Source organism: Papaver somniferum, chromosome 5 (genome assembly GCF_003573695.1).
Source record: "Papaver somniferum cultivar HN1 chromosome 5, ASM357369v1, whole genome shotgun sequence".
Lineage (NCBI taxonomy): Eukaryota > Viridiplantae > Streptophyta > Magnoliopsida > Ranunculales > Papaveraceae > Papaver > Papaver somniferum.
In genome coordinates, this window is record NC_039362.1 from 91,080,826 (window position 1) to 91,105,592 (window position 24,767).

General features: G+C 37.1%; 1 protein-coding gene across 1 annotated transcript; it reads right to left on the reverse strand.

Moving 5' to 3' along the window:
- Positions 1 to 21,215: 21,215 nt before the first annotated feature.
- Positions 21,216 to 22,983, reverse strand: LOC113282193. The gene is made up of 2 exons (XM_026531159.1): positions 22,686 to 22,983; positions 21,216 to 21,878 (listed from the first exon to the last, which is right to left on the reverse strand). Exons 1-2 carry the CDS (start codon positions 22,845 to 22,847, stop codon positions 21,315 to 21,317), a joined length of 726 nt encoding a protein of 241 aa, XP_026386944.1. The 5' UTR covers positions 22,848 to 22,983; the 3' UTR covers positions 21,216 to 21,314.
- Positions 22,984 to 24,767: the final 1,784 nt, after the last annotated feature.

Here is a 24,767-nt window from a genome sequence, read left to right on the forward strand (position 1 = left end):
GATCAACATATATATATTTTTCTCTGTTTGAATTGAAATTATGAATTGGGATCCGACCATTTTGAGTGATAATCTTCTTGGCAGTGACTAAATACAACCCAAGATAAAGTTAAATACAACATACGCCTAAAAGTTTGAAGATTTGTTGACCTAAGTTGGGTGAGTAACCATAACCTAACGTTATCATCTTCCTCTCTTTTGTTTATTCTTAAACCTGATCTACAACTGTGATTTGTTTAACCGAGCATAATCAAAATCCAAACCATTTTTTTTTCCGATCGGCTGAAAAAACCGGTAATCAAAATTCAAACCATAATACGCAGCGATATTGTATTCAAAGCCATTAAAATTTAATTAAAAATAAAATCAGAAAATTAGGATTTGCTTAAATAAAGCATGCATCAAACAAGGATCAAAAGAAGGGTTATTTTGTTTTTGGTACTCAGGTTTTGTCCAACTTTTGAGTTTGGTCTAACATTTGTCCAGCTTGGTGTTTGGTACTTGGAAAAAACGTTGACTCGCGTTGACTCAGTTAGATTTTGAATTATATTAATAAATTAAATAAAATAAAAAAATAAAAAGAAATAATTTTCCAAATTACTGTAATAACCTTCACTTTTCTAAAATTTACATAGCCCCCTTCACTTTCAAATGACCAAACCAGTGCATGGACCAACTATCTCACCACCACCACCACCACCACCACATCAGGCGCAGCCGGTGAAGGCACCAAATACATGGATTCAACCAATTTTAAGTTCCTAAAATCAATGAAAAATCAACAATAGATTTACAACACCCTTTACTACTAAGCACTTCTACAAACACTTAATATGCGTGAATCTATTAATAGAGATGCAGCTCTACTGTTGATCTCTAATCTCTTATACATCCTTCCCTGCATTTCATTTCACATTTGGGACAAATCCATTCTCCTAAACCTATTGAAACTCTCAGCAATTTATTTTTAAATCAACGACAATGAACGTCTTCTTCGTACGACAATATGTTCAGTTCTTCACCTGGTTTGTCTCTTCAAAACTCTTACCTAGACAGTTACAAATTCGAATCAAGCCATAACCCAACATATCCAATTCAAAGTCCGTTTCTAACCCATCTTTCCTCCATCAAATAGATTCTCAATCACCCTCGAATCTACTTCGTTTATTCGTGTTAATCGATTTCACCAGTTCATGCACGTCTGTATTCATTATCTTCTTCTTCTACTTCCGATCTCAAGCAGCTGCAGTCTGAAATGGGATTATGTATATGCGATTTTAAAATTGAATCTAATTAGGAGGCATAATTGGTGGAGCTGCTCGGGTAAGTGGTGATGTTGTATTGTGATTTTTTCATTTCTTTGATTAATAAGTGGAAGCAAAACAAAATTGGCTAGCTAGAGCTTACTTGTGATTTAATATTTATTAGAGTTTGGATAGGGATGGGAAGAGAGGTGCAGTAGTAGGGATTGAAAGAGAAAGTGAGAAGATAGTCTGGTCACCGGTGCATCGACTGTAAATAAAGAAACGGGGAAAAAGAAAGTGATGATGGTGGTGGCGGCCATATAGAGAGATGAAGAAGATGGGTTCATCCCAAACCTGTGTAAAGTAGAAGGGTATAAATGTAAGCTCATCTAATAATTAGATTTTATATAATTCTTTTATATTTAATAAACAGAAGTCAAAATCTAACCGAGTCAACGCGGGTCAACGTTTTTTCCAAGTACTAAACACCAAGCTGGACAAATGTTGGACCAAACTCAAAAGTTGGACAAAACATGAGTACCAAAAATAAAATAACCCTTAGAAATATTTGGATTTTAAGGTTGGGGTTGCATTTAACTATATGTTGGGTTGTATTTAGTCATTGTCATCTTCTTTATTACTGGAAACTTAAAATTTAAGTGTTCATATTTTGTTTATGACTATGCTGCTGGCAGATTTTCAGAATGCCTTCAACTTGGTTAGTAGGACTTCTATGCTTCAAGAGGTAAGAAATCACTGTCCTTTTATATCCAGATGGGTGGAATTTTGTTATTCTAACCCTCCAAGACTATACTATAATGAATCTGTCATGTCGTCTGTTCAAGGGGTTCAACAAGGAGACCCTCTTGGTCCTCTGCTGTTTGCATTAATCCTGCACCCCTTGGTGAAGTTGATTGTGGAACAATGCCAATTAAACATGCTGGCATGGTATTTGGACGATGGTACCATCATTGGCGACACATTAATGGTCTCTAAAGCTCTCAATCCAATCTGAGGGTGGTAAGTTAGGTCTTCACCTCAACATCACCAAGACTGAGATTTACTAGCCCACTATTGACGTAAGGTGTAGTGATGTTTTTTGTCCCCAGATTGGTCGCCCGTTGAAAGGGGTCAAATTGTTAGGGGGGCCTGTAAGTATTGACTATGGTTTTTGCAGTAACCTAGTTAAGTCCAGGGTTCTTAAAACCGTTGATCTTATGGACGCGGTTAGAAAGATGGATGATCCACAATGTGAGTTGCTCTTGCTGAGAAGTTGTGCGGGGGTATCGAAGCTATACTTCTCAATGAGAACTACTATGCCAGAGTACCTTACCGAGGGGAAATCTGTTTTCGACTCACATTTAGCACGACATCTACGCCATTCAATTAGTAATGATGGCCCAGGTATGGGTTTGCTACAACTCCTTTTAGCTTCCTTACCCCTTCAACATGGTGGTTTGGGTTTATATCTTATGGAGGATGTGGTTCATTATTGCTACCATGCATCCTGTATTCTAACTTCAGCCCCTTCAGGCCATTATTTTGCGCAATACTCCCATGCTTGGTCTAGATTTGGGTTTGCAGCGTGCCATGGATTTATTTTCCAGTGTTTGCCCTAATGCCAACGTTGATTTATCTGCCCCCCATCCCATGGATTTATTTGGCAGTTAAATACTTTGACGTTGTCATGAAGGAGATGCCGGAAAAATTTTCTATGTCCGCAGGGGACTGTGCTCTTTGTAAGTGTAACAAGTCCGAACATGCTCAGGATTTCCTCAAAGCTTTACCAACTGAGATCCTCAATCAGTGAGTGCGTGCACGGCAATTTAGTATTGTCTTGTGTTATCGTTTGGGAATCCCATTATTTTCTGAAGACATCCAATGTGCTTTCTGTGATCGACAATTGGATTGATATGGGGATCATGCCTTACATTGTTTACATGAGGTGGGGATCAAATTTCGACACAATTATGTAGTTGCAGGAAATCCTACACTACACCCCTCATATGATCTCACTATTAATCAACTCATTTTTAGGTTTACACTCTTAATTTTATTTATCAATATCTGAATGTTCTTACAAGAAAAGATAAAGAAATCAAGAATGATCTCTGTTCTAGACTTTCTAGAGCAGATTTACTTGTTTCTTACTCAAAAAAATTCTCCCTCACTTTACAACTCGAATGACTATTTATAAGGAAATACATAGTGGATGACAGCTAATATGTCCTTTATTTTCGGATATGGTCTGCGACATTATCGCAACCTTACAGATGTTAATTTCGCAAACTCTTAAATGTTCGCAGGACTATCATATTTTTCTCGTGATCTTAGCTGACGTCATTTATTTTATCATTTATGGAATTGTTCTGCGACGCTTAAGTGCTGTGTCATTGATAATTTCGCTGAAACATTATCATTGCGAGATACTGATCCTACATCTTGCCTCTTCTCATATCTTCTCTGCAAAGTAGAGAATGATATGAGAAATGCCGCAGATGTTCATCTTTTCATATCCTGCATTTATTACACGTATTCTTTCTTCCATTTATTTCTCGATACGTCTTTTTTAACCGTTGCTTTTTAACCGCTTATATCTTTCCGTATTAATCGTGTTTATTTTCTCGAGGAGAAATTCCCCCTATATATATTCCTTCTCACTCTCTTTTTCTTTCTTTTTGTTTTCTCTGCAACTTCATCATTCTTCTGCAAATTCCATTACTGCAACTTCTCTTCTTTCTTCTTCAATCTTTGTAAGTTCTTCTTCATCTTCATACTATTTCTTCTATAGATCTTCATATTTCGTAATTTTCTTCGAAACAATCTCCTTGCTATTGTCTTCCATGGATTCATCAAGGTTAGTTTTCTTTTTCTTATTTATGAGTTTTGCTGAAATTGATCTTGTTTATTCCTTATTTGATGTTGTTTATGTGATTCCCATACTCTTGTTATTTCAGCAAAGGCGCTTCCAACACTAGATTTACAGTTCAGAACCATATCATTCCCAAATCGCAGCATAAGGTTGTTGCGCATAAAAGAAAGTATGCGAATGAGAAGGTAGTAAGAAACACTATCCTTTTCTAATAACAATATTGTTGCCTCTGTTTCTTATCTAAATTGTAATTCGCAGGGTGATAAAGATATTAATAAACCTCTCAAGAAATCTCGCCACCTTAAAACTGTTCCAACCTCTGTTCCCTTCCACTTACTCATCTCTTCTAAATCTCCTGCGACATCTTCGCAGGATAAACCTTTATCTCCAATTCGTGAAAAAACTACCTCAGACTTCATTTCTTCAGCTGAACTTTCAATGATTGAAACTCCCCTTGTTGATCCTGCTGTGAATGAAACCTCTTCTCTTCCCATTGAGAATATTTCTCAGCCTTCTATCTCTACCAGTTCTCTGCCTCAGTCTCTTCCTCTTTCGAAAGAAACCGTGGAAGGGATAAATATTGCCTTCAAAGTTTTATCTGAGGTTCTGGATGATGTCAAGAAGTCTTCTATTGATCCTATCAAGTCTAATGTTTGCGAAATTCTGAGCAAGCATTTGGGTTCTGATAGAGCTGCTTCGCAGACATCTTTGGAAAAAGAATGTAATGCTCTTCGTCTCGAAAATCAGAAGCTTCAGAATGTTTTACTGGATAGTGACAATTTTCTAAGAAGAATGATGAATTGAGAGGTATGATTTTCTCATCCGTGTCTTTAATTTGCCTTTTTAATGGTTTTATCCTTCCCATATTTAATTATCCTTGAAATCCATCTTTCGCATGTTAAGCTTTAAACCAGAAACGAATAATGGAGAGATATCAATTTGAATCTGCTGTTGAAGAAGCCCGTGTTGATAAAGAAATCTTGATGGATCAATATAACCAATTAGATAACCTCTATTCATACTCTCTTGATCATATAAATAATCTTACCAATGAAAATACGCAATTAGTTCAAAGACAAGATTTATTAAGTAATGAAGTATCTCGTCTTTCTTATTCTTTAACTAAAGCTAATTTAGGGATGGAAGCTTTATCAGATGAGAATAAAACCTTGTCCCAAGAGAAGAGAACTTATTTAAACAAGATGGCGATATCTTCGCAACGACTTAGTATTCTTCAAAAATTATGTGATGACCAAGAGCAATCTCTTCGCTCTTTGAGAAATAAACTTAAAGAAGTAACAGAGTCATCTATCTCTGAAAGAGATACACTCATTCAAGGTAGAATAGCTTTAAGTGTAAAGGCGAATCAGCTTGAAGAACAATATTCCAAATTAGAAGAATCTTATTCTTCTCTTGCGAAGAAAAATGCCTTTCTTATTTCTAAAGAGAAAAATCTTCAGTCTCGATTTAAAGGTTTAGTTGGATATAAATTTGATGACGCAATGGACCGTTGGGAGAATAGTTTTCTGTCCTTGATTCAACACCTTATTTCGCAAAAGGAAGGTAGTCATAATAGTTTGACTGCCTTAATTATCTTTTCTTTGTCATATCTCTCTGAATTCCTTATCTTAATAAAATTTTGTATTCTATCTTTCGCAGAGTCTGAGAAGAATCTTCATTCTTCCATTTCTGTTTTGGAGGCTAAATATGCCAAAATTCGCAAAGAAAATTCCTTGCTCGTCTCTACCCTTACTGGTTCTCGCGACCGAGCAGAAAGAAGACTTGATTATCTTGCTTATTTTAAGGATATTCAAGATAGGAATCATCAGAGAGCACTTCTTCGCCAAGTTCATCTCCGGGCTGAAGTCCTTGTAAATGACATTTTATTGTCCAACTCTCTTCCTCCTACATCAATTGATCCTTTAGAAGTAGATGATGATGAAGTTCCTCGTCCTGCTGATAGTGATTATGATTACGAAAGCGGTGCAGAGGAAAATTTCTTAGAAGATGAAGAAGAGGTTCCTTCTAAAGAAGCATCTGCTGGTGTTAATCGGAATGAGAAAAAAATTTCTCCTTAAGAAGTAATTGCTGGCGATAATCAAGATGCTAGTCAAGGAGAAGATCAAAACCGAAATAAAGGAGAGGCTTGAGAGAATATTGGCGAAGAATTTCTGTTATCTCCTGCTACTGAAATTAATACTGAAGCTTGAGCTTCTTATTTAGCTTTGTCTTCTTGAACTGTCTTATTTTTATCACTTTTGCGAGTTACATTTTTCAACCAACTTTGGAGTCAACTTTTCCTTTTAATATTTTGTTGATGAGAAAGATAATGCTTCTTATGTATTGATTCCCATACTTGCCTCTCATTATCTTTCTTGTAAAAAAATAATCTGTTACGAATAATTATAAATATTTTGTTTGATCATATGGTCTTATTTTGCTTTCCTAATTAAAGGTCTTATTATGCCACCTCTTGTCATTGCGACAAAATCGCAGGACGTCCTTGCACTTTCATGCAAAAACCCATTGATCTTGCCTTAACTTTTTCTTTTGTATTATGGCCTCTTCAGGAATGCTGCGACAATATGACAGGCCTAAATATTCTTGCGAAAATAAAGTCCCATGACATTGCCGTCTTGCGACGAAATCGCAGGACGTCCTCACACTTTCATGCGAAAACCCATTGATCTCGTCTTATCCCTTTCTTTTGTATTATTGCCTCTTCAGGATTTTTGCACAAATATGACAAGTCTTAATATCCTTGCGAATAAAAATCCTCATGAAATTTGCGTCTTAAGACACTTATCATCTCCCTAATGGACGGTGACGCCCTTATCTTCCCCATGGTTGCCCCTTCAAGGAGGCGTACTTCTACCATACAAGGTTAGCTCCTCCCATCCAGTCTTAACAACAACCAGTTGTTTTCGCAGCCTCTTATCCCTTTTACCTATAGGGCTTATGGTTACGAGACTGCACCCTAAGTGGGGTTTTCTTCAGGCCGAGTGCAGTATAAGCCAAGACTTGTCAAGAATGGCAAGGTACGCTTCAAACGTCCCTGGCACTCTTGACTCAACCGTGTACCTCGGCGCCTTGATCATCTGCACTCCTTGGGAGAGTCCTTATTACCTTAGTCGCCCAACCCAAGTCATATGCTTAAGCTGAGAATCCAAGGTGCCTCTCCCGGATGGGCTTTATTGACCCCAAATCTCCATGACTCAGGTTCCGGTGGCGGTGTAGCCTTTCCCTGAGCCATGCAACAGGTACCCCCTAATATGACGTACTTTAGGTCTTACATTTGCCTCTTGCGAAATTTTATTCGCGAACTAGGGTGTACGCCATAAAGGTTCGCCCCTTTCTTTTATGTCATTGTTCTGTGATTATCTCTGCGAAAATTTCGCACATCATGATCTTGTTTTGATATGAGTAATCTTGCAATTATTCTTTCAGAATCCATAACTTCAAAAAGCTTCTTACGGATAATATCTTTTTAAGTACAACCTGTTCCATGGTCTGTCTAATCTATGACCAACATCTCTTCCTTCTGGATCCATTAATCTATAAGCTCCTGTTCCAACTATCTCCTTAATGATGTAAGGTCCATCCCATTTTTTCGCTAATTTTCCCCATTTTCTCGCTGATATATTGGTGTTTCTCGCAGAACTAAATCTCCTGGTTGAAATTCGCGTATTTTGACACGTTTATTATATTCTCGGGCTAATCTTCGCTGATAATTCTCCATATGTTGTAAAGCTTTTCTCTTCTTTCTTCTAATTCATCAAGTTTATTTAAAATCAAGCCCGCACTAAGATTTTTCTCCCAAGCTTCTCTTTTTGTTGTCGGAATAACAACTTCTGTTGGTAACACCGCTTCAACTCCGTATGTTAAACAAAAAGGTGACATTCCAGTAGCTTCTCTTAGTTGTATTATAAGCCCATACTGCATTATGTACTTGTTCGCACCATGCTCTGTGATGTCCTTCCAATTTTTCTTTAATATATCTGCAATTGTTTTGTTTGTTGCTTCTACTTGCCCATTAGCTTGTGGATACAAAGGAGTAGACTTTCCACATTTTATCTTGAATGCATTAAGTAGCATTTCTATATTCTGTCCTTCAAATTGTTTCCCATTATCAGATACCAACTGTGCAGGAATTCCGAATCTGCAAATGATATTTTCGAATATGAATGTAAAGATATCTTTGTCGCGAATATGTGTACTGCCTTCACTTCTGTCCATTTTGTGAAATAATCTGTTGCGACTATTAAGTATCTTCTTTGTCCAGATCCTGGTAAAAATGGCCCCACAATATCTAAGCCCCACTTTCCAAAAGGCCACACACTGTTGAAGATGACAATGGTGCTCCAGGTGCATGTATTTTCTTTCCATGCCGCTGACAATCTTCGCAACGTCTTGATATTTTTTTGCATCTTCATGTATGGCCAGTAATAACCTTGCATTTTTGCTCTATGTGCCAAAGATCTTCCTCCACTATGATTGCCAGCATCCCCACTATGTAACATTTTTAGCACCTTTTCTCCTTCCTCTCGTGTCAAACATCTGAGTGATGGTCCATTAAAGGATTTTCGGTATAGCAACCCATCTCTTAATTCATAATTCGTTGCACGGCTTTTTAACTTGTGTGTTTCCAATCTATTTCTTGGTGTTTCTCCTTTCGCCAAATATGCATGAAGTTCCATTCTCCAGTCTGCGATAGTTCATTTGTTCTTCTTCTTCATTGTCTATTATCATCACATCCACGTTTCTTCTTCTTTATTGATTGATGGTGACAGAAGTGTTTGTATTTTTATGTCTCGCAGTTGGATCTGTCATCATGCTTGAGATGAAAGCAAAAGCGTCTGCGAGTCTGTTATCCTTTCTTGAAATGTGCCTCCATTTTATTTTTGGGATTTTCGCTGACAATTCTTCAACCAGCTTCTTGTATTTCTTCAAGGATGGTTCATTTGTAGTATACTCTCCCTTTATTTGGCGAATAACTAGCTGCGAATCACTAGTGATCCTGGCATTTTCTAGTTTCATTTCTATTGCGAATTTTAAGGCATGTATCACAGCTTCATATTCTGTTTCATTATTAGTGGATGCAAATTCCAATCTGAATGAAAAAGCCATTTTTATTATTCCTTCTGGCGAAATTAAAACAATTCCAACTCCATTTCCTTCTCCATTTGATGATCCATCTACCAATATCTCCCATCTATTTGGTTCTGTTAATAAATCTTTTGGATCTCCATGTTCTTCTTCTACATCCATCATTTCTTCTACTCTTCTGCTTCATCTTCTTCTAAAGGAAATTCTGCCAAGAAATCTGCAACAACTTGTGATTTTGGTGAAGACAAAATTTCATATTTAATATCAAAGTGGCCTACTTGTGCATTCCATCTCTCCACTCTTCCTGATCTTTTAGAATTCTTCATCACTGATTCAATTGGTACTTTTGTTAATACCTTTATCTTGTGTGCTTGAAAGTATATGCGGAGCTTAAATGATGCATAAACTAATGCTAAGATTAACTTTTCAATCTTTGAGTAATTCTTCTCCAATTAAAAGTTTTGCTAATGTAATAAATGGGTTTCTCCACTCCTGCGTCTACTCGCAATAACACAACACTTAATGCATGCGACGTCGTCGCAAGATAGATCAATAATTCTTCTCCTGATTCTGCTTTTTGTAAAATAGTTGTATTCATAAGATGTTCTTTGATTCCTTGAAAAGCTTTTTCACATTCATCAGTCCATTTAAATTTCGCACCCTTCTTGAGTATATCGAAAAAATATTTGCATTTGTCTGATGATCGCGAAATGAATCTCCCCAGCGAAGCTAGAAGCCCATTCAACTTCTGTACATCTTTTATTGTTGCTGGTGTTGGCATGTCACGAACTGCTTGCACTTTTTCTGGATCAACCTGTATTCCTTCTTTTGATACAATGTAGCTTAAAATTTTTCCCGATGCAACTCCAATAGTAAACTTCTCAGGATTCAATTTAATGTTATACTGCCGCATTTGTTCAAAAATCTCCCTCAGGTCTTGTACATGGTCTTTAGCTTCTTTACTCTTTACTAACATGTCATCCACGTATACTTCTAATGTTTTGTGTATCCATTTTGCGAACACCTTCTCTACCATTCTTTGATATGTCACTCCCGCGTTTCGCAAACCAAATGGCATTTTCGTGTAACAATATAAACCTCTTGGGGCAAAGAAAGCAATATGTTCTTGATCTTCTTCAGCGAGATGGATTTGGTTGTATCCTTTGTACCTATCTAAAGATGATACCCTATCATTTCCCGCTGCGGATTCCACCATTTGAGGAATATCTGGTAACGGAAAACTATCTTTGGGGCAAGCTTTGTTTAAATCAGTGAAATCTATGCAATTCCTGATTCCTTTGTTTTTCTTTGGAACAATGACCATATTCGCTATCCATTCTGGGTATTTAGCTTCTCTTATGATTCCCGCCTCAAGCATTTTCTGTAGTTCTTCTTCTATTTGGGAATGGTAAGTTGTTGCAATTTTTCTTATTCTCTGTTTAAATGGTCTCACATTTTTGTTAATCTCCAACTTGTGGCATGCAATTGATGGATCTATTCCCGGTATCTCATCCATGCTTCCTGCGAAAACATCTTTATATTCTCGCAACAAGTTAACAGTTCTTTCTTCTTCTTCCATATCCATTTTGGTTCCGATTCTCAATATTAGAGGTTCCTCTATAGTCCCAACGTTTATTTCTTTTGTTGGTGCTGCGGCAATGTAACTGGGTTTAGGTTCTCCCATTGGTGTTGGTTCTTTTATTGTTTTCATAGGTCCTTATCCTTCTTCCGAAATTTCGCTGGGTATTCCTTTGCCTTCTTTTGCCCTTATCATATATACTCTAAATTCTTTTTCTTTCTTTGCTTCCTTTGCCAACTTTCTGCGAAATTGTTTGTTTTTTGCTTATCCTTCATAATGCTTTACTTCAATTTGATGACATAATTTCGCATTGTCAACATCTCCTCTGATTTCACCTATTCCATTTGGTGTGGGGAATTTAATACATTGATGCAACGTTGATACCACAGCTTTTATCGCATGTATCCATGGTCTTCCTAATAACATATTATATGGTGATTCCATATCCACCACGCACAACGTTACATGTGTTTCGATTTCTCCAAGTGGAATTCGTACCACTATCTCTCCTTTAGGTTTTGTTGTGGATTTTCCAAAGCCGTGAACAAAATATGTTGAATTGGACATTTCTTCATCTTTAAATCCCATTCCCCGGAATGCGTGATAAAATATTATATCCACTGAACTTCCTGTATCGATTAAAGTTCTGTTCAATATCCATTCTCCTGTGGATTTTGTCGTTGTCTCCTTCTTTTTTCGCGTAATAGGCATTGTGATAACCAACAGAGATGTGTGGTTCAAATTTTCTTTTGTAATTTCTGCCGCCATGAATGTTATTTTTTGCTTTTCCCAATCTTTCAAGGGTGATGTCTTTTCTACCGCCATAACTTTCCTTCCTTCAAAATTTCGTTTATGTATTCTTCCTTTGATGTTTTCATGGAATTCATTAATCATCGTTTTTGTTATCATATTACACTCCAATCTTTTGTCATCTTCATTAATTCTATTCATCTTTCTTCTAACTGATTCACTTATTTATTTAATCACTTTCTTAATTTGAATATTCTCAACAACAATCTTCAACTTTCGATCTTCGATGTCCCTGTTTCTAGCGCCATTATGTAGTTGCAGGAAATGCTACACTACACTCCTCATATGATCTCACTATTAATCAACTCATTTTTAGGTTTACACTCTTAAGGGTGCACAGGAACCGAGCCGGACCGACGGACCGAACCGGAACCGATGGAACCGTACTTGATTTTGGACCGAACCGAGGTACAAGGTACAAGTACCGGTCCCAAAAATAGGAACCGAGCTCTGGGGGTACAGGTACACGGTCCAACACATGAACCGTCCCGTACCGGACCGAAATCCCGAAAAATTGTGACCGTTAGATTTAGGGGATAAGGGATCTGTCTCAGCCGTTGGATTAATAGGGGGTATATAAGCTCTGAAGAAATTCTTAGGGTTTCAGTTCCCTTAATTTTTTCTCGCCTCTTGACTCTTCTCAGTACTTCTCTCTGAGAAGGAGAAGAAATTCTCCCCTTCTTCTGATCTTCATCTTCTTCTAGTCATCAAACTACCATTTATGGGATTTTGACCTGGAATTAGATTGCGACTCACCAACTTCTTCTTCTTCACTTTCAGAGAGCACCGGATAAACCCCAAATTTTTCCCGCCTCCCCCAATTCAGTGAAAGTAAGTTGAATAATCAGCACCACAGAGCGTCGGAGGAAGAAAGAAACCCTTGAAATCAAGCAGAGAGCCATCCACAACGCGGCGGAGCAACCGAAGGCAACTCACTTTCACCATCAGACAGACACACAGATGATGAATAAACCCTAGATTCAAATTGTAAGTTTCATACCCTTTACTCAATTATTTTCAAATTACAGTATGCTGATGAAATTGAAAAGACCCAATTCGTCGAAAATTGAATTTGAATAGTGTAAACTTTTTTTTGATTGAAGAATCACATAGCAGAAGCTTATAAGGCTTTGCTCGAAAATTTTCTTATCTTGGAACCTGTCACACCAAGTAGGCATTTTTTTTCTTATCTTGGCATGGTAAGCATACCTTATAAGCTTCTGCTATGTGGTAAGCCTTATAAGCGTTCGATATATAGCTTATGCACCATCAAAGCTGGTGATTTGATAAATTGTTTTGGATCCTCTTTTGCTGTCCACAAACTCCAGGTAATATCTGACAGTATGTTCACTTATTTTGAACTATATGTAGAGCTTATACATAGAATTAGCTCTTATGAATTAAAAATGCATACCCCATTGAAATGATCGACTAATAATTCAAACATAGGAGAAGGGAATACAGGGATTGGAGTAACTGAGTCACTAGTTGGTGGTTTGGTTTATTAGCACAAACCTGGCGAGATTATGAGCATCACGATCAGCTATAGACATATGGTAAGGTCTGCTTGATAGGAGATTCGTCCGTCCATATTCGCTATGTCAAACTAAAGTGGTCATTTCCAACAAAAGCATGACAGTGCCAACGCCAATGCCTATCTCAATGACACGCCCAAAGTCACCTGCTTGTTAAGCTGTGGTGATTGAGCTAGGCAACAAGGGCGGCTGACAACAAATGCAACAGTAATACCACATAGCAGAAGATTATTAATTAAGATTGAGCAACTCCACTTTCTTTGATTTCTGTTTCTGTATGATTCACATAGCAGAAGCTTATAAGGCTTTGCTCGAAAATTTGTATTTGAGATTGATTTTGTTTTTATTTTCGAACTCTTGTAGTGTGTTAAATTTAAACCCTAAAGTTTGAGACTAATATGAATGTTTTGGATGGTGCAGGGGGTATGTTGGATACACAGTTCTGGATTCAGAGATTAGATCAGTATTATTAGTGTAAGTCTTTATTAAAAATCAAATTGAAGAGTTATTAAGAATGATTTTATTGAAGCTGATGATGACTGTTTTGAGCATCTGAAGTGGGTTTATTTCTGTGCAAATCTTAATTAATAATCAAATGGAAATGTAAGTGATGAAGATCAATCAGTTTTATAGAGTGGGTTTGTTTCAATTACCCATGTTTAGTTTTGAGAAGTTACAAGGATTTCTGTTTCTGTATGATTCACATAGCAGAAGCTTATAAGGCTTTGCTGTTGAGTTTTTGAGATGCTACTACAGCACTACTAGACTGCTAGTTGTTCTTTTATCAGATTTTTTTCTCATTTTCAAGACTTAGTGTGTGTCTGTGACTACTGCTACTTCTTTTTTAAGATTTTCAAGACATTGTTTGTTTGGTTTGCTATTAATATTGCTACTTATTAGTTGTTGCTTTGAGATATTGAAAAATAGGTAAAAAAGTAAAAAACAGGGCAGTAGGTTTCTGTTTTTTTTTTTTTTTTCCCCCCTGAAATGGAACCGGAACCGGTACCGGTACCGACCGGAACCGGCCGGTCCAAAATGGAACCGGAACCGAGGTACTCGGTACCGGGACCGGTCCATTTTTTTGGTACCGAAGGGTGTAAGGTACAGGTACTCGGTCTCGGCAAGAACCGAGCCGAACCGTACCGTGTGCACCCTTATACACTCTTAATTTTATTTATCAATATCTGAATGTTCTTACAAGAAAACATAAAGAAATCAAGAATGATCTCTGCTCTAGACTTTCTAGCGCAGATTTACTTGTTTCTTAGTCAAAAAAGTTCTCCCTCACTTTACAACTCGAATGACTATTTATAAGAAAATACATAGTGGATGACAACTAATTTGTCCTTTATTTTCGGATATGGTCTGCGACATTCTCTCAACCTTACAGATGTTAATTTCGCAAACTCTTAAATGTTCGCATTTATTTTTCTCGTGATCTTAGCTGACGTCATTTATTTTATCATTTCTGGAATTGTTCTGCGACGCTTAAGTATTGTGTCATCGATAATTTCGCTGAAACATTATCATTGCGAGATTCTGATCCTACAGATTTTGTGCGTGATATCGTAGTGGACATGTTTTTTCGAGCCGGTGTTCCATCTAGAAAGGAATTTTCCTTTGGGATTACAACTAATGATGGTAGCGCCTTACGTCCTGCGGATATTTTTGTCTACAACTGGGAAAGTGGTCGGGACATGTGTTTGGATGTGACTGGGATCTCGCCTTTTGCTGGTTTTGGTTGGGGGGGGGGGGGTTCGGACCTTTCAGCCTGGCTTAGCTTTGAGCAATACTATCACTTGCAAAAAGAAAAAAAAAATACTTGGATAGTTGTTTGGCTCTATGTTATGGTTTTGGTACCCTGGCTTTCACGACGTTTGGCGAGCTTGGTGAGGAAACCGTTGGCTTAATTAAGAGGTTGCATAATCATTTGTCTAGGTTTGATGTTGGTGCAAAGAAATGTAATTTCTTCTTTCACAGATTAGAGATTGTGATTCAGAAAGGTGTTGGAACCCAGCTTGTCACTAGGATTCCAACTAGTTTCTTGTCGTCTGATGATGTATTTGACGATTGAATAATTTTTTAGAATTTAAATAAATAAATCTATAAAAAAAATGAAAAAAAAAACTTTTTGGTCCAAGATCTTTAGAGGAAAATGTCTTCATTTTTTATTTTTTTTTTCTTTCTTGCGCAACACAGGAGCGTTGAATGACGAACATGCAATATGATAAATGCATGGTGGACGTTAACCTTGCCAATATGATTGGCCATTCCAAAATCTTGCCCATCAACTAGCTAGTAGCACGCATCCGTAAAGTTTTAATGATCTGAAGAGTATGGGTTTTTATGTCAACATTATTCCTGTTCAAAGTCGATGTCCTCCAATGTTTTCTAGAAGATAAATATCTTTTGAAAAAAAAGTTATCCTTTAGTCCCTCTTAGATAAAACCAAAATCATTTTATGCAGAACAGTAACTAGTGAATACATTTTTGTGCACACTTTTGTAGTGTTAATTTGCCGGAGTATAAATCTTGTCCTTCATAATTATATAACTCTCAAAATCAATCGAATGATAAAATTGCTATGTAACATGAACACTCATTAGAGAGTACACAAAATCACAACTCTCCGGTTTAACACTTGTACACAGCAATTAGTATTGCACACATGGTGTGCATGCACAACGGATAACCAGCTAAAGTTGTAGATGGTTGAGGTTCTTCATATCTGAAGGACGTCCTGAAGGAAAAAAACTCCTAGTTCCACCACAGCTTCCATCTATGGCCAAATAAGTAGTTCAACAGACATATTTTGTTGGAATCTTCTTTAAGAAAAGTTCGATTCTATATTGTATTTTTACCAGTTTTTCAACAACGCTATCCATCTCATTTTTTCTCAGCCTATTCATTTAAATTTTTATGTGGAAGTGAGGAAGTCTGTAAATTAGAGATAAGGCATTGGGGATTTTCTGGAGTGAATAGATAATCCAACGTCAACAGAATAGAAATTAAAAAATATCATTTATTTATTTTATCTCACCCATATATCTTTTTTCTTTTTTTGATAGGTCAGTCTTAATCTCGAACATGCGTTTTCAATCACGTTGAAATGGCAGAGATTCCCCATTGATTGAAAAGAGAAAAAGAAAAGGAAAGGCAATAGGCTAAGAATAGTATCATTTTTTGGGGCTAGACCTAAGCTTAGGCCAACTCTAGGAATTCAAAGCTAATAGGTAATATTGTGCCAAGGTTGTTACGAACAGTTATCAAATTCCATGGAAGTTACCGATATCAAGCGAACACAAACCTTCAATCATATGGAATTTGGTGTTGTCTTCAATAGCTTTGGTATTGTGCTGCCAATATGCATGTGCATGTAGGGTTTATTTTGCCTCCTAACCATAGCCAATTTGCCAACCAGTAAATATATTAAAAAAGATCAACCTGCTCTATACAAAGGAGAATTCTCACATATTAATTATGATTAATTAATTGTTGTTTAGATCAGTTGAAGCGTGCTTGAATAGCTCCTCTTCAGAACACCATAGATTAAAAGAAGAATGACTAACAAGTACCTGAATTTCTCAGTTGAAATGACTTTCACAGTTAAGTTAAAAGTCACATCCCCAGAGAGTTCAAAGGTGAGAAATCTCTGAGTTTTCTCTTAATGTCTGTAGAATTACTCATATACAAACAGCACAATGGCAGTGAAACTACTCATAGTCATAATAGATGAGTGTATGGGGTGATACAGTAGAGGATGTGTGTATGGGGTGTCGACACGTAAAAATGGAATATCTTCCAAACTGGGGATCACTAGCTGGTCTTCTTCCTTTAATGGGGGCATCATTTTATCATGTTCTCCATCATAAAAATAAAGGTGACAAAACAGAAAGGCCATATAATTTGAAAACAGCTTGTCGTATTAGTGTAGGATGATAAGAGACGTGTGTTGTTGGGGTTGATTCTCAATTCATTTTCATCATCTTCTTCTTCTTCTCCCCTGTTCTATTCCTTTTCCCACTTGCACTATGGCCAAATTCCTGATTCCTGACGCAAATTTATTACCGTCTATCTCTATCTCTATCTCTAGATACACGTTCTGCCTTTGTGGGCTATAATTAGACAGCTAACCTACCTTGTGGGATATATTTAGACAAGCTATTGCTAATAGCCGTTAAATCTATCGGTCACTGTGCAGGCCGCGAAAGCGGTACCAATACTAGATATGACCCCAAAATAAGGGGTCAAGTACTCGAACGTGGTTGCGCCATGGTATAATTCATGAAAATCCGAGACACCAAAATTAAGTTGCTAACATATTCGGTTTATTTCTCTTGTGAGCAGTTAATTAATTAAGTGCTCGGTGGCTGTCGAAGTACATGGCATTAATGTTAGAATAACAGATGCAATATGTGCAGATTGCGTGCCTGACTGGTAGTTCTTCCCAGTGTTAGGAATCCTCGTGCCTAACTAACCTCGAAAACCGGCTTGCAAGGTTAAGATTGTCCAAGGCTTATTAAGCGCGGGATCTAGGTTGTCCTAGGCGATGTGGTACTATTTAACACCCCCTCAACGACTAGGGCTACACAGACGGAGTGGTACGGAAGCCACGAACGCACACTGGCGAGGATACAGAGTGGTACGGAAACCACGGGTGCACACTGGCGGGGATACAGATACAGAGTGGTACGGAAACCACGGACACACAGATAACGTTGAGAGGGACCTGACTCTGATACCATGTTAGGAATCCTCGGGCCTAACTAATCTCGAAAACCGGCTTGTAAGGTTAGGATTGTCCAAAACTTATTAAGCGCGGGACCTAGATTGCCCTAAACGATGTGGTACTATTTCTTATACAATATACCTAGCGAAGGAGTACTTGGAACTATTTTTTGCCAAGTTTGACTTAATACTAGTTTTGATCGAGACTTAGTCCTAGTTAAAACAGCAAGTTTAGTACTCACCCGTACTCTAAACTTCATTGACCTAAAATGACTACCAAAATGAACAAAAGCTAGAAGTGATTTATAGCCCACTGTAGTAATGGAGGCTATATATGTAGGGAATGATTTAAAGTCGTCTGGGGGGGGGGGGGGGGGGGATGAGACCTGGTTCTTACCCATACAAAAGCAAAAGTGCCCGTATATTGTCCATTTATTGTGGAGCCAAATTAGTTCTACTTTAAGTGGTGTTGTAAGGTTCACAACTACGGTATCATTATGACCAATCATTCTTCTCCAGCGAAGTTTTTTTTTGCTTTTGCCAAGTTTGTGTTTTAGGGTTATATCGACTGATTCGACTCCACTCTCTACCTCGTTTCTTCTCCAAGACATGTCATCGTTGGATTCACTCACCACTCCTTCCATTCAATAGATGATCAAAAACAAAACCAAACTCAGCTTTCTATGTTTGGAAATAACTCTCGCTAGCACGTAGGTCTCATTATATGGAAAAGTATTCCCGAAACGAAAAAGTATTGACAGTGTGTTTAATATTAATGGAGGGATGCACAAAATTTACTTAAGGCATGCTTATGTTTTTACTGTAGATGTTATTTAGTGGTGAGAGCCGTTGCCAGATATTAAGTATTAGATTCTCAGTATTCGCCTAGTTAAATTAATTTAATGACCATCTAGGCTAGCTACTTAGTTTCCGCCGAGGATCTTTATCGGTAAATAGGTTGATCACATGTAGTTTCTCACCCATAGTGGTTATCATTCCCCTGTATTGTGAGGCTATGGGGAGGGAACCACCTTCATGGTGCTTGCTCTTAGATAGTTGCGTGAAAACAAATTGTTTTCTATGATATATACTTTGCTCATGCATTTGGGTAAAAGTAGTAAATCACATGAGTTTGTAAGCCAAACACTCAAATTTAGGAAGTTGCTTAGATTAAACCCTACATGCATGATTTAGTAGATATGTATCCACCTATATCTTGAGGGTTGATTGTGATCATACATACATGCAAAACGTACTGTAAGTTAAAACTTGCTAAAGTTAAAAAGATTGGTTGCAGATGTCATTGATATTTCCTAAATGAACGTTTGCGATACTCTAGCAGCGCTACATCTAAATTTCCCCCCCAAAGTTGATCAGGATATAATCGAATTTGTTCTCTCTTTTCTTCAAGTCGGTCCACATAGAAGCTGATCCACATAGAAATAAGGAATGTGAGGAGTTTCAAATTCAGCTCGTTTGACATGAATGGATATCTAAAGACTTTACTAGCTACTTAAGAAATATATGCAAACTGAATCTTATAACCTTGTCTTTTAAATACATTCTAGTGGTTTTGTTAACATGCCAATAATTCTACACTCCGAATACAGGAATTCCGGGCAGCCTACAAATTCTTAATACGCACATTAAGATATTTGTCAATGGTGAATGCTGTGGTTGACATTTGCTATGGTTATTTCTACTGACTTATCCCCGGAAACTTATGTTGCAGTTTAACTGTTAGTTTTCACGCATCTTTTTTCTCTTCTTTTTTCCCAAGTGTTCATGTATCTATTGGCACTATTCCCCATGATTTCATGCACCAATGATAAACCTGGAATTTGTTTTCAAAGATAATACTAAAATATATATCACATGTGAGAACGGTTCAAATTTCTTGGTAGGTCATGAAGCTAAGATGTTCGATTGGTTGGGAACAACTGGGAATCCTACCCACTGCTCACATCATATCCATCTCTCTGCACTCCCAACATGATATGCATAAATCTTTCTACCTATAAATAGAGGGTACTGGGGAGCTTGTTTTAATCATCATCCAAACAACTCTTCTACTTGCTTCTTCTACATTACTAAACTCTTCTACTTATTCCTTCTACATTACTAAATCTTTTTTTCTTTCATCATATAGTACTTCTCAACAATCCCATAGAGAAGTACTATATTTGCAGTCTCTCTCTCTCTCTCTCTCACACACACACACACATATTGATAGAGGGTACTAGATGATGGCATGTATTAGTGTTGACAGAAGATAGAGAGCACAGATGATGAAATGCTTGCATTTATGGAGCCTCTCTCCCCCTGCATCTCACTCATGCGTGCTCTCTATGCTTCTGTCATCACATTATGATACGCTTGAATCTCATACCCATATATATACACACGCTACTCAGCTTCTACTACTACTATCATATTGGTTTTCCACTAAGATATTTATTATCATGTTAGTTTGAACTCTTTATCTTACTTTTGAGCAAAAAACTTAAGATTTTATGCATAAAATTGCTGATATAGAGTAGGTTTTCTTCAAATATTGTTGATAGACTTATTTGATCATGATCGCCAATGTCATTTCTGCCTTATCTTGCAATAATCTTCACTATATCTAACTTTCGTAGGTTGCACTAGCTAGAAACAATGGACGGTAAAGGATAAATCACGCTCCCCACTAACTATAGGACTGATCTTTCACATGGGAATTAGAAGAAGCTGACATGATGTGTATGAATTAGTTAGCCCTACATAAACAGGTGATATGTCAGTGTGATATAACTGTATGCATTAAACTGATTCAGGTCTAGAAATCGTTGCGCTTTACTTCAATTCTTGCTAAATATATAAGTATCTAACTTCATCTTAACTGCAGTTTTGCAGTTTTATTTACAATCTGTTGATATCATTAGATGGATGACTCAACCACTAATCACTCAGGGATCCGAGTTCCGAAAGTCACCTGTTTTTGTTTTTTCCCTGATCAGAAAAACACCTGTGGTATATTGTGTTTAAACATGAATTTCATGCAATTTTATTTCATGTTGGGGGTAGAGCTGCCAGAGGAACTAGTATTTTATGCACTACTGAGTACTGATCCTCTTCTTTAACATCTTTACTTCAATACTACTGGCATGACGCCCTATATATATATATAGATGAGGATTCACAAGGATGAACAACACTTCCCTCTTCATTATAACAAGATCACTCTGAACCTATGAGAAGTTGGAAGAACGTGGCCGTTTTTATTCATTGGCAGCTGAATGCACAAAAGATGTGTCACATGTTTATGCATCTTCTCTAGTGTAACAGGTTCCATATCAATATATGACAATATAGAACCTCATTTTATAAATTTTATTCAGAATTCGGAAAAGAATACATATGATTTAATTTGTTACAATAATCAATAGTTGGATGAATGCTTACACAAGAGTTAGCTGTGATAACTCAACACTGTCTTTCATCTTAAGATCATCATCATGTTTCATGTGGTGGCTATGTAGTTCTCTAGTGATACTACTAGTTGTATCTAAAAAATACAACACACTTAACAAGATACAGCAACAAGCAAACATGGGTATTGGTCCAAATATCCAAAGGAATAGAGGAAATGATATGTAAAATGCTCTCAATCCAATTGACCAAAAGTAACTTGCCCTGTTTAAACTTCTTGTAATATAATCAATCGATTCGTCCCTTGTTGCTGGTAACGAAACCATAAAACTAACATGAACATAATACCTGATTGACTGCACATTGCAGAGAAAAGCAAAAAGGAAGCAGACCAAGATTGCGAAGTATTTGATGGAGAAAGCTAGACGGCTTGTGTTGCCGTAAATCAAGGCTGATGTTTTAGTATCTGTTGTGCTGCTCACAAACACCCCAATGATTGAGCTCATTGTGATTGCTGTTGTTGCTAGTAACGTCGATGCCATTATGCTGTTTCTTATTGTTTGAACAGCTAATACGCCGTTCTTGTTTGGATCCTACAAGTCATAAGCAAATTAACTACAATAAATTCAAATAGTGAACTATTCTAGTGGCCTACTAGGAGACCGGAGATATGACACTGATGCAAAACTCAACGACCGCCTATACTATAGTACACATAAGCAAGTGGATGAACAAAATAGTACTTCTGCACATTTGCAATGTTGGTACATTATGTTCTTTATGCAAACCAAACTCATCGGTAGACCTAGGTCCGCCTGAGTCCCCGACCAGCAGGCCGGGCAGTAATACCGGTGGTGTAATCCAATATAAAACAATTTATTTCTTTTGTGCCCAAGGGCTAAACGGTGAGTACTTTGGTACCTTTTACGGCTTTACCTAAGTATCAAGCAAGCATCCACAAAATTCTGCTTTCTAACATACGTGTTGAACTTACTTTGTTATCCTCAGGGGGTCAGGGCCTACGTGGTGGGTCAGTGATACTTTCTACACGTAATAACCATGCTTATGAAACTCTTTTATTAAATTAATTCATTCCTTAAACTCGCTTAACTTTCATGATTACATTTTTCTGCATCATCATCAGTTCAATAGAATAACAATTTACAAAAATGACCGCCACCACCTTGTGGTGGTGGTGGAGATTTGAGATTTGAATGGTAGGTGGCAATATATGTTACTCAAGCCTCAAGGTCAAGATGATCATATCGGGAAATCAACACCAATAACTAGTTTCAATTGATTCATGATCATGAAAACTAATTGATTAACATAAAGATATAGCTAGCATAACGAAATTGAAACCTTAATCTTGAGAGAAAGTGAGAGATATAGAGACGTACAGACATCATGGAGGAAACCCATCTTTTCCTGCTAAGAGCGTTAAGGCCCACAACGGTACGTTTAGGCTGGTGAAGGATAGTGAAGAAAAGCCAAGTATGATATATAACCATCAGTAGCACACCCAGTGGAACCAAGACAATATCAAGTGATTTTTCTTCCATAATCTTCTCTTCTTTTCTACAGTGATCTCGTTATGGTGGAGAGCTGACTTTACTCTCTGTTTTGGTCATAATTGAAAGTTTGACGAAATTGCCCAATTTAAAGAAGACATTGCACTGCAGTCTAGGAATAAGATAAGGGAGATAATGATTAATTAAGTAGTACACGCATTATGCATTTACCGTATATACCCACTCCTCCTCATCAACTCAGACTTATTCCCATTCACACGAACTCTAGTACCCGTTTGGTTGAATCGGGTGTTTGTGGCACGTGTATCATCGTAGTTTCGTTGAATGTGTATCCACGTTAACTGTGACGTGGTTTTACAGTGACTAAAGCTGGCCTGACGCCGTTGTATTTTTTGTTTGGATGGCTGAATTTATAATTGATTATATATAAGTTCGTGAAGGTGACAAAATTTAGTCGAATGTTTTGCCAAATATCTTACCAAATGCGCGGGTCTTAGGTTAACAAGATCAACATATTATATCTATTAGTTATGTTTTATTTCGAGTTAGGAAAATGACTACGTATTACAGTATGTTTTATGCCGAAGAAAGGTCATATAAAAAGAAGAAGAAAAATAAGATTGAAAAACCAAAACAGAGTTACTGTTGTACAAAACTTACTTTCAACACTTGGACAAACTTAGTTTCCAAATAGCAAAAGCTTAAAAAACGAGAAGGGTTTGATTCGAGTGTGACTCTACGCATATAATTCTCGTTCTATCAAATAGATAGATCGTATGATAGGTAGAGGCAGAGACAGTCTTGGAGAGCTGAAACATTTTACTTCTCTGTCTAGGGCCAAACCTGTTTTTTTGGAACGATTTTTTGGGACTACTCAAAAAGAATGAGGGACTACTTTGTGATACAAATGTCTACCCCTACATTATAAGGGGTGTCTTAAAAGATTTGGGAAGACTAATCTGCCCTTATTCTAATTAAGGTTATAACTAACCCTAATAACCCACTAATCTAACCCACTACCCACTAATTAAATCCTAATTAAAATCTAATTTAAAACCTAAAATCAGTTTCAAAACTGATTTTTTTTTTCTTTATCTTCTTCCTCCTCTTCCTCTTCATCTTCTTCTCGTCAACATCGCAACATCGACGTTAATCGTCGATTCGAAAAAATTTCATCGTCGATTAATCAATCTTTATAAGCAATGCGTGCCAAGAACACACCCAGACAACCAGGATTGAGTCTGGGACTCCCACATATAGTGAATCTCCCAAAAGAATTGCTAAAGTTCAAAGAACTTGAAGAACCGTTTACAGGAAAAATCAATCATCCAACCGCAAAACAGAAGTCCGATTCAAGTGAAATGCAAATCTGCGGGTAATTTCCTTCATACCCATTCTTTTCAATTCGTTATTTGTTGAAGAAATCGATTAGAAATCATCAAAACCCATTCAAAATGGTAGTTACATTTGATAGTTCGGTTAGGAGAATGTTTTTTGTAACCCTATAATTGATAACCGAACTTTCAAAATAAGAACAGTTCGGTGTGCTCGCAACTATAAGACTAATATCTGTTTACCGAATTATATAGTTCGGTATGCTCGCAAAATTTTTTCTCGTAACCGAACTCAATATTTCCTTTGAAAGAATGAGTTCGGTTTTGTCGATAATTTGTCTCAGTAACCAAACTTTTGGAATAGTTAGTTCGGTGTGCTCGCAAAAAAAACTCTCGTAACCGAACTCAATTTTTCAAAGGTAAAGACTGAGTTCGGTTTTGGCGTTAGTTTTTTTGGCTAACCGAACTTTTGAAATATTTAGTTCGGTTTCCTCGCATTCTTTTTCAGGTAACCGAACTATTGTCTATTAAGTGTTGTGTTTACTTTATTCTTTAGTTCTATTTCCTATTTCATTTGATAACACAATATTCTCTTATGTTTAGCTAATACTTTGGT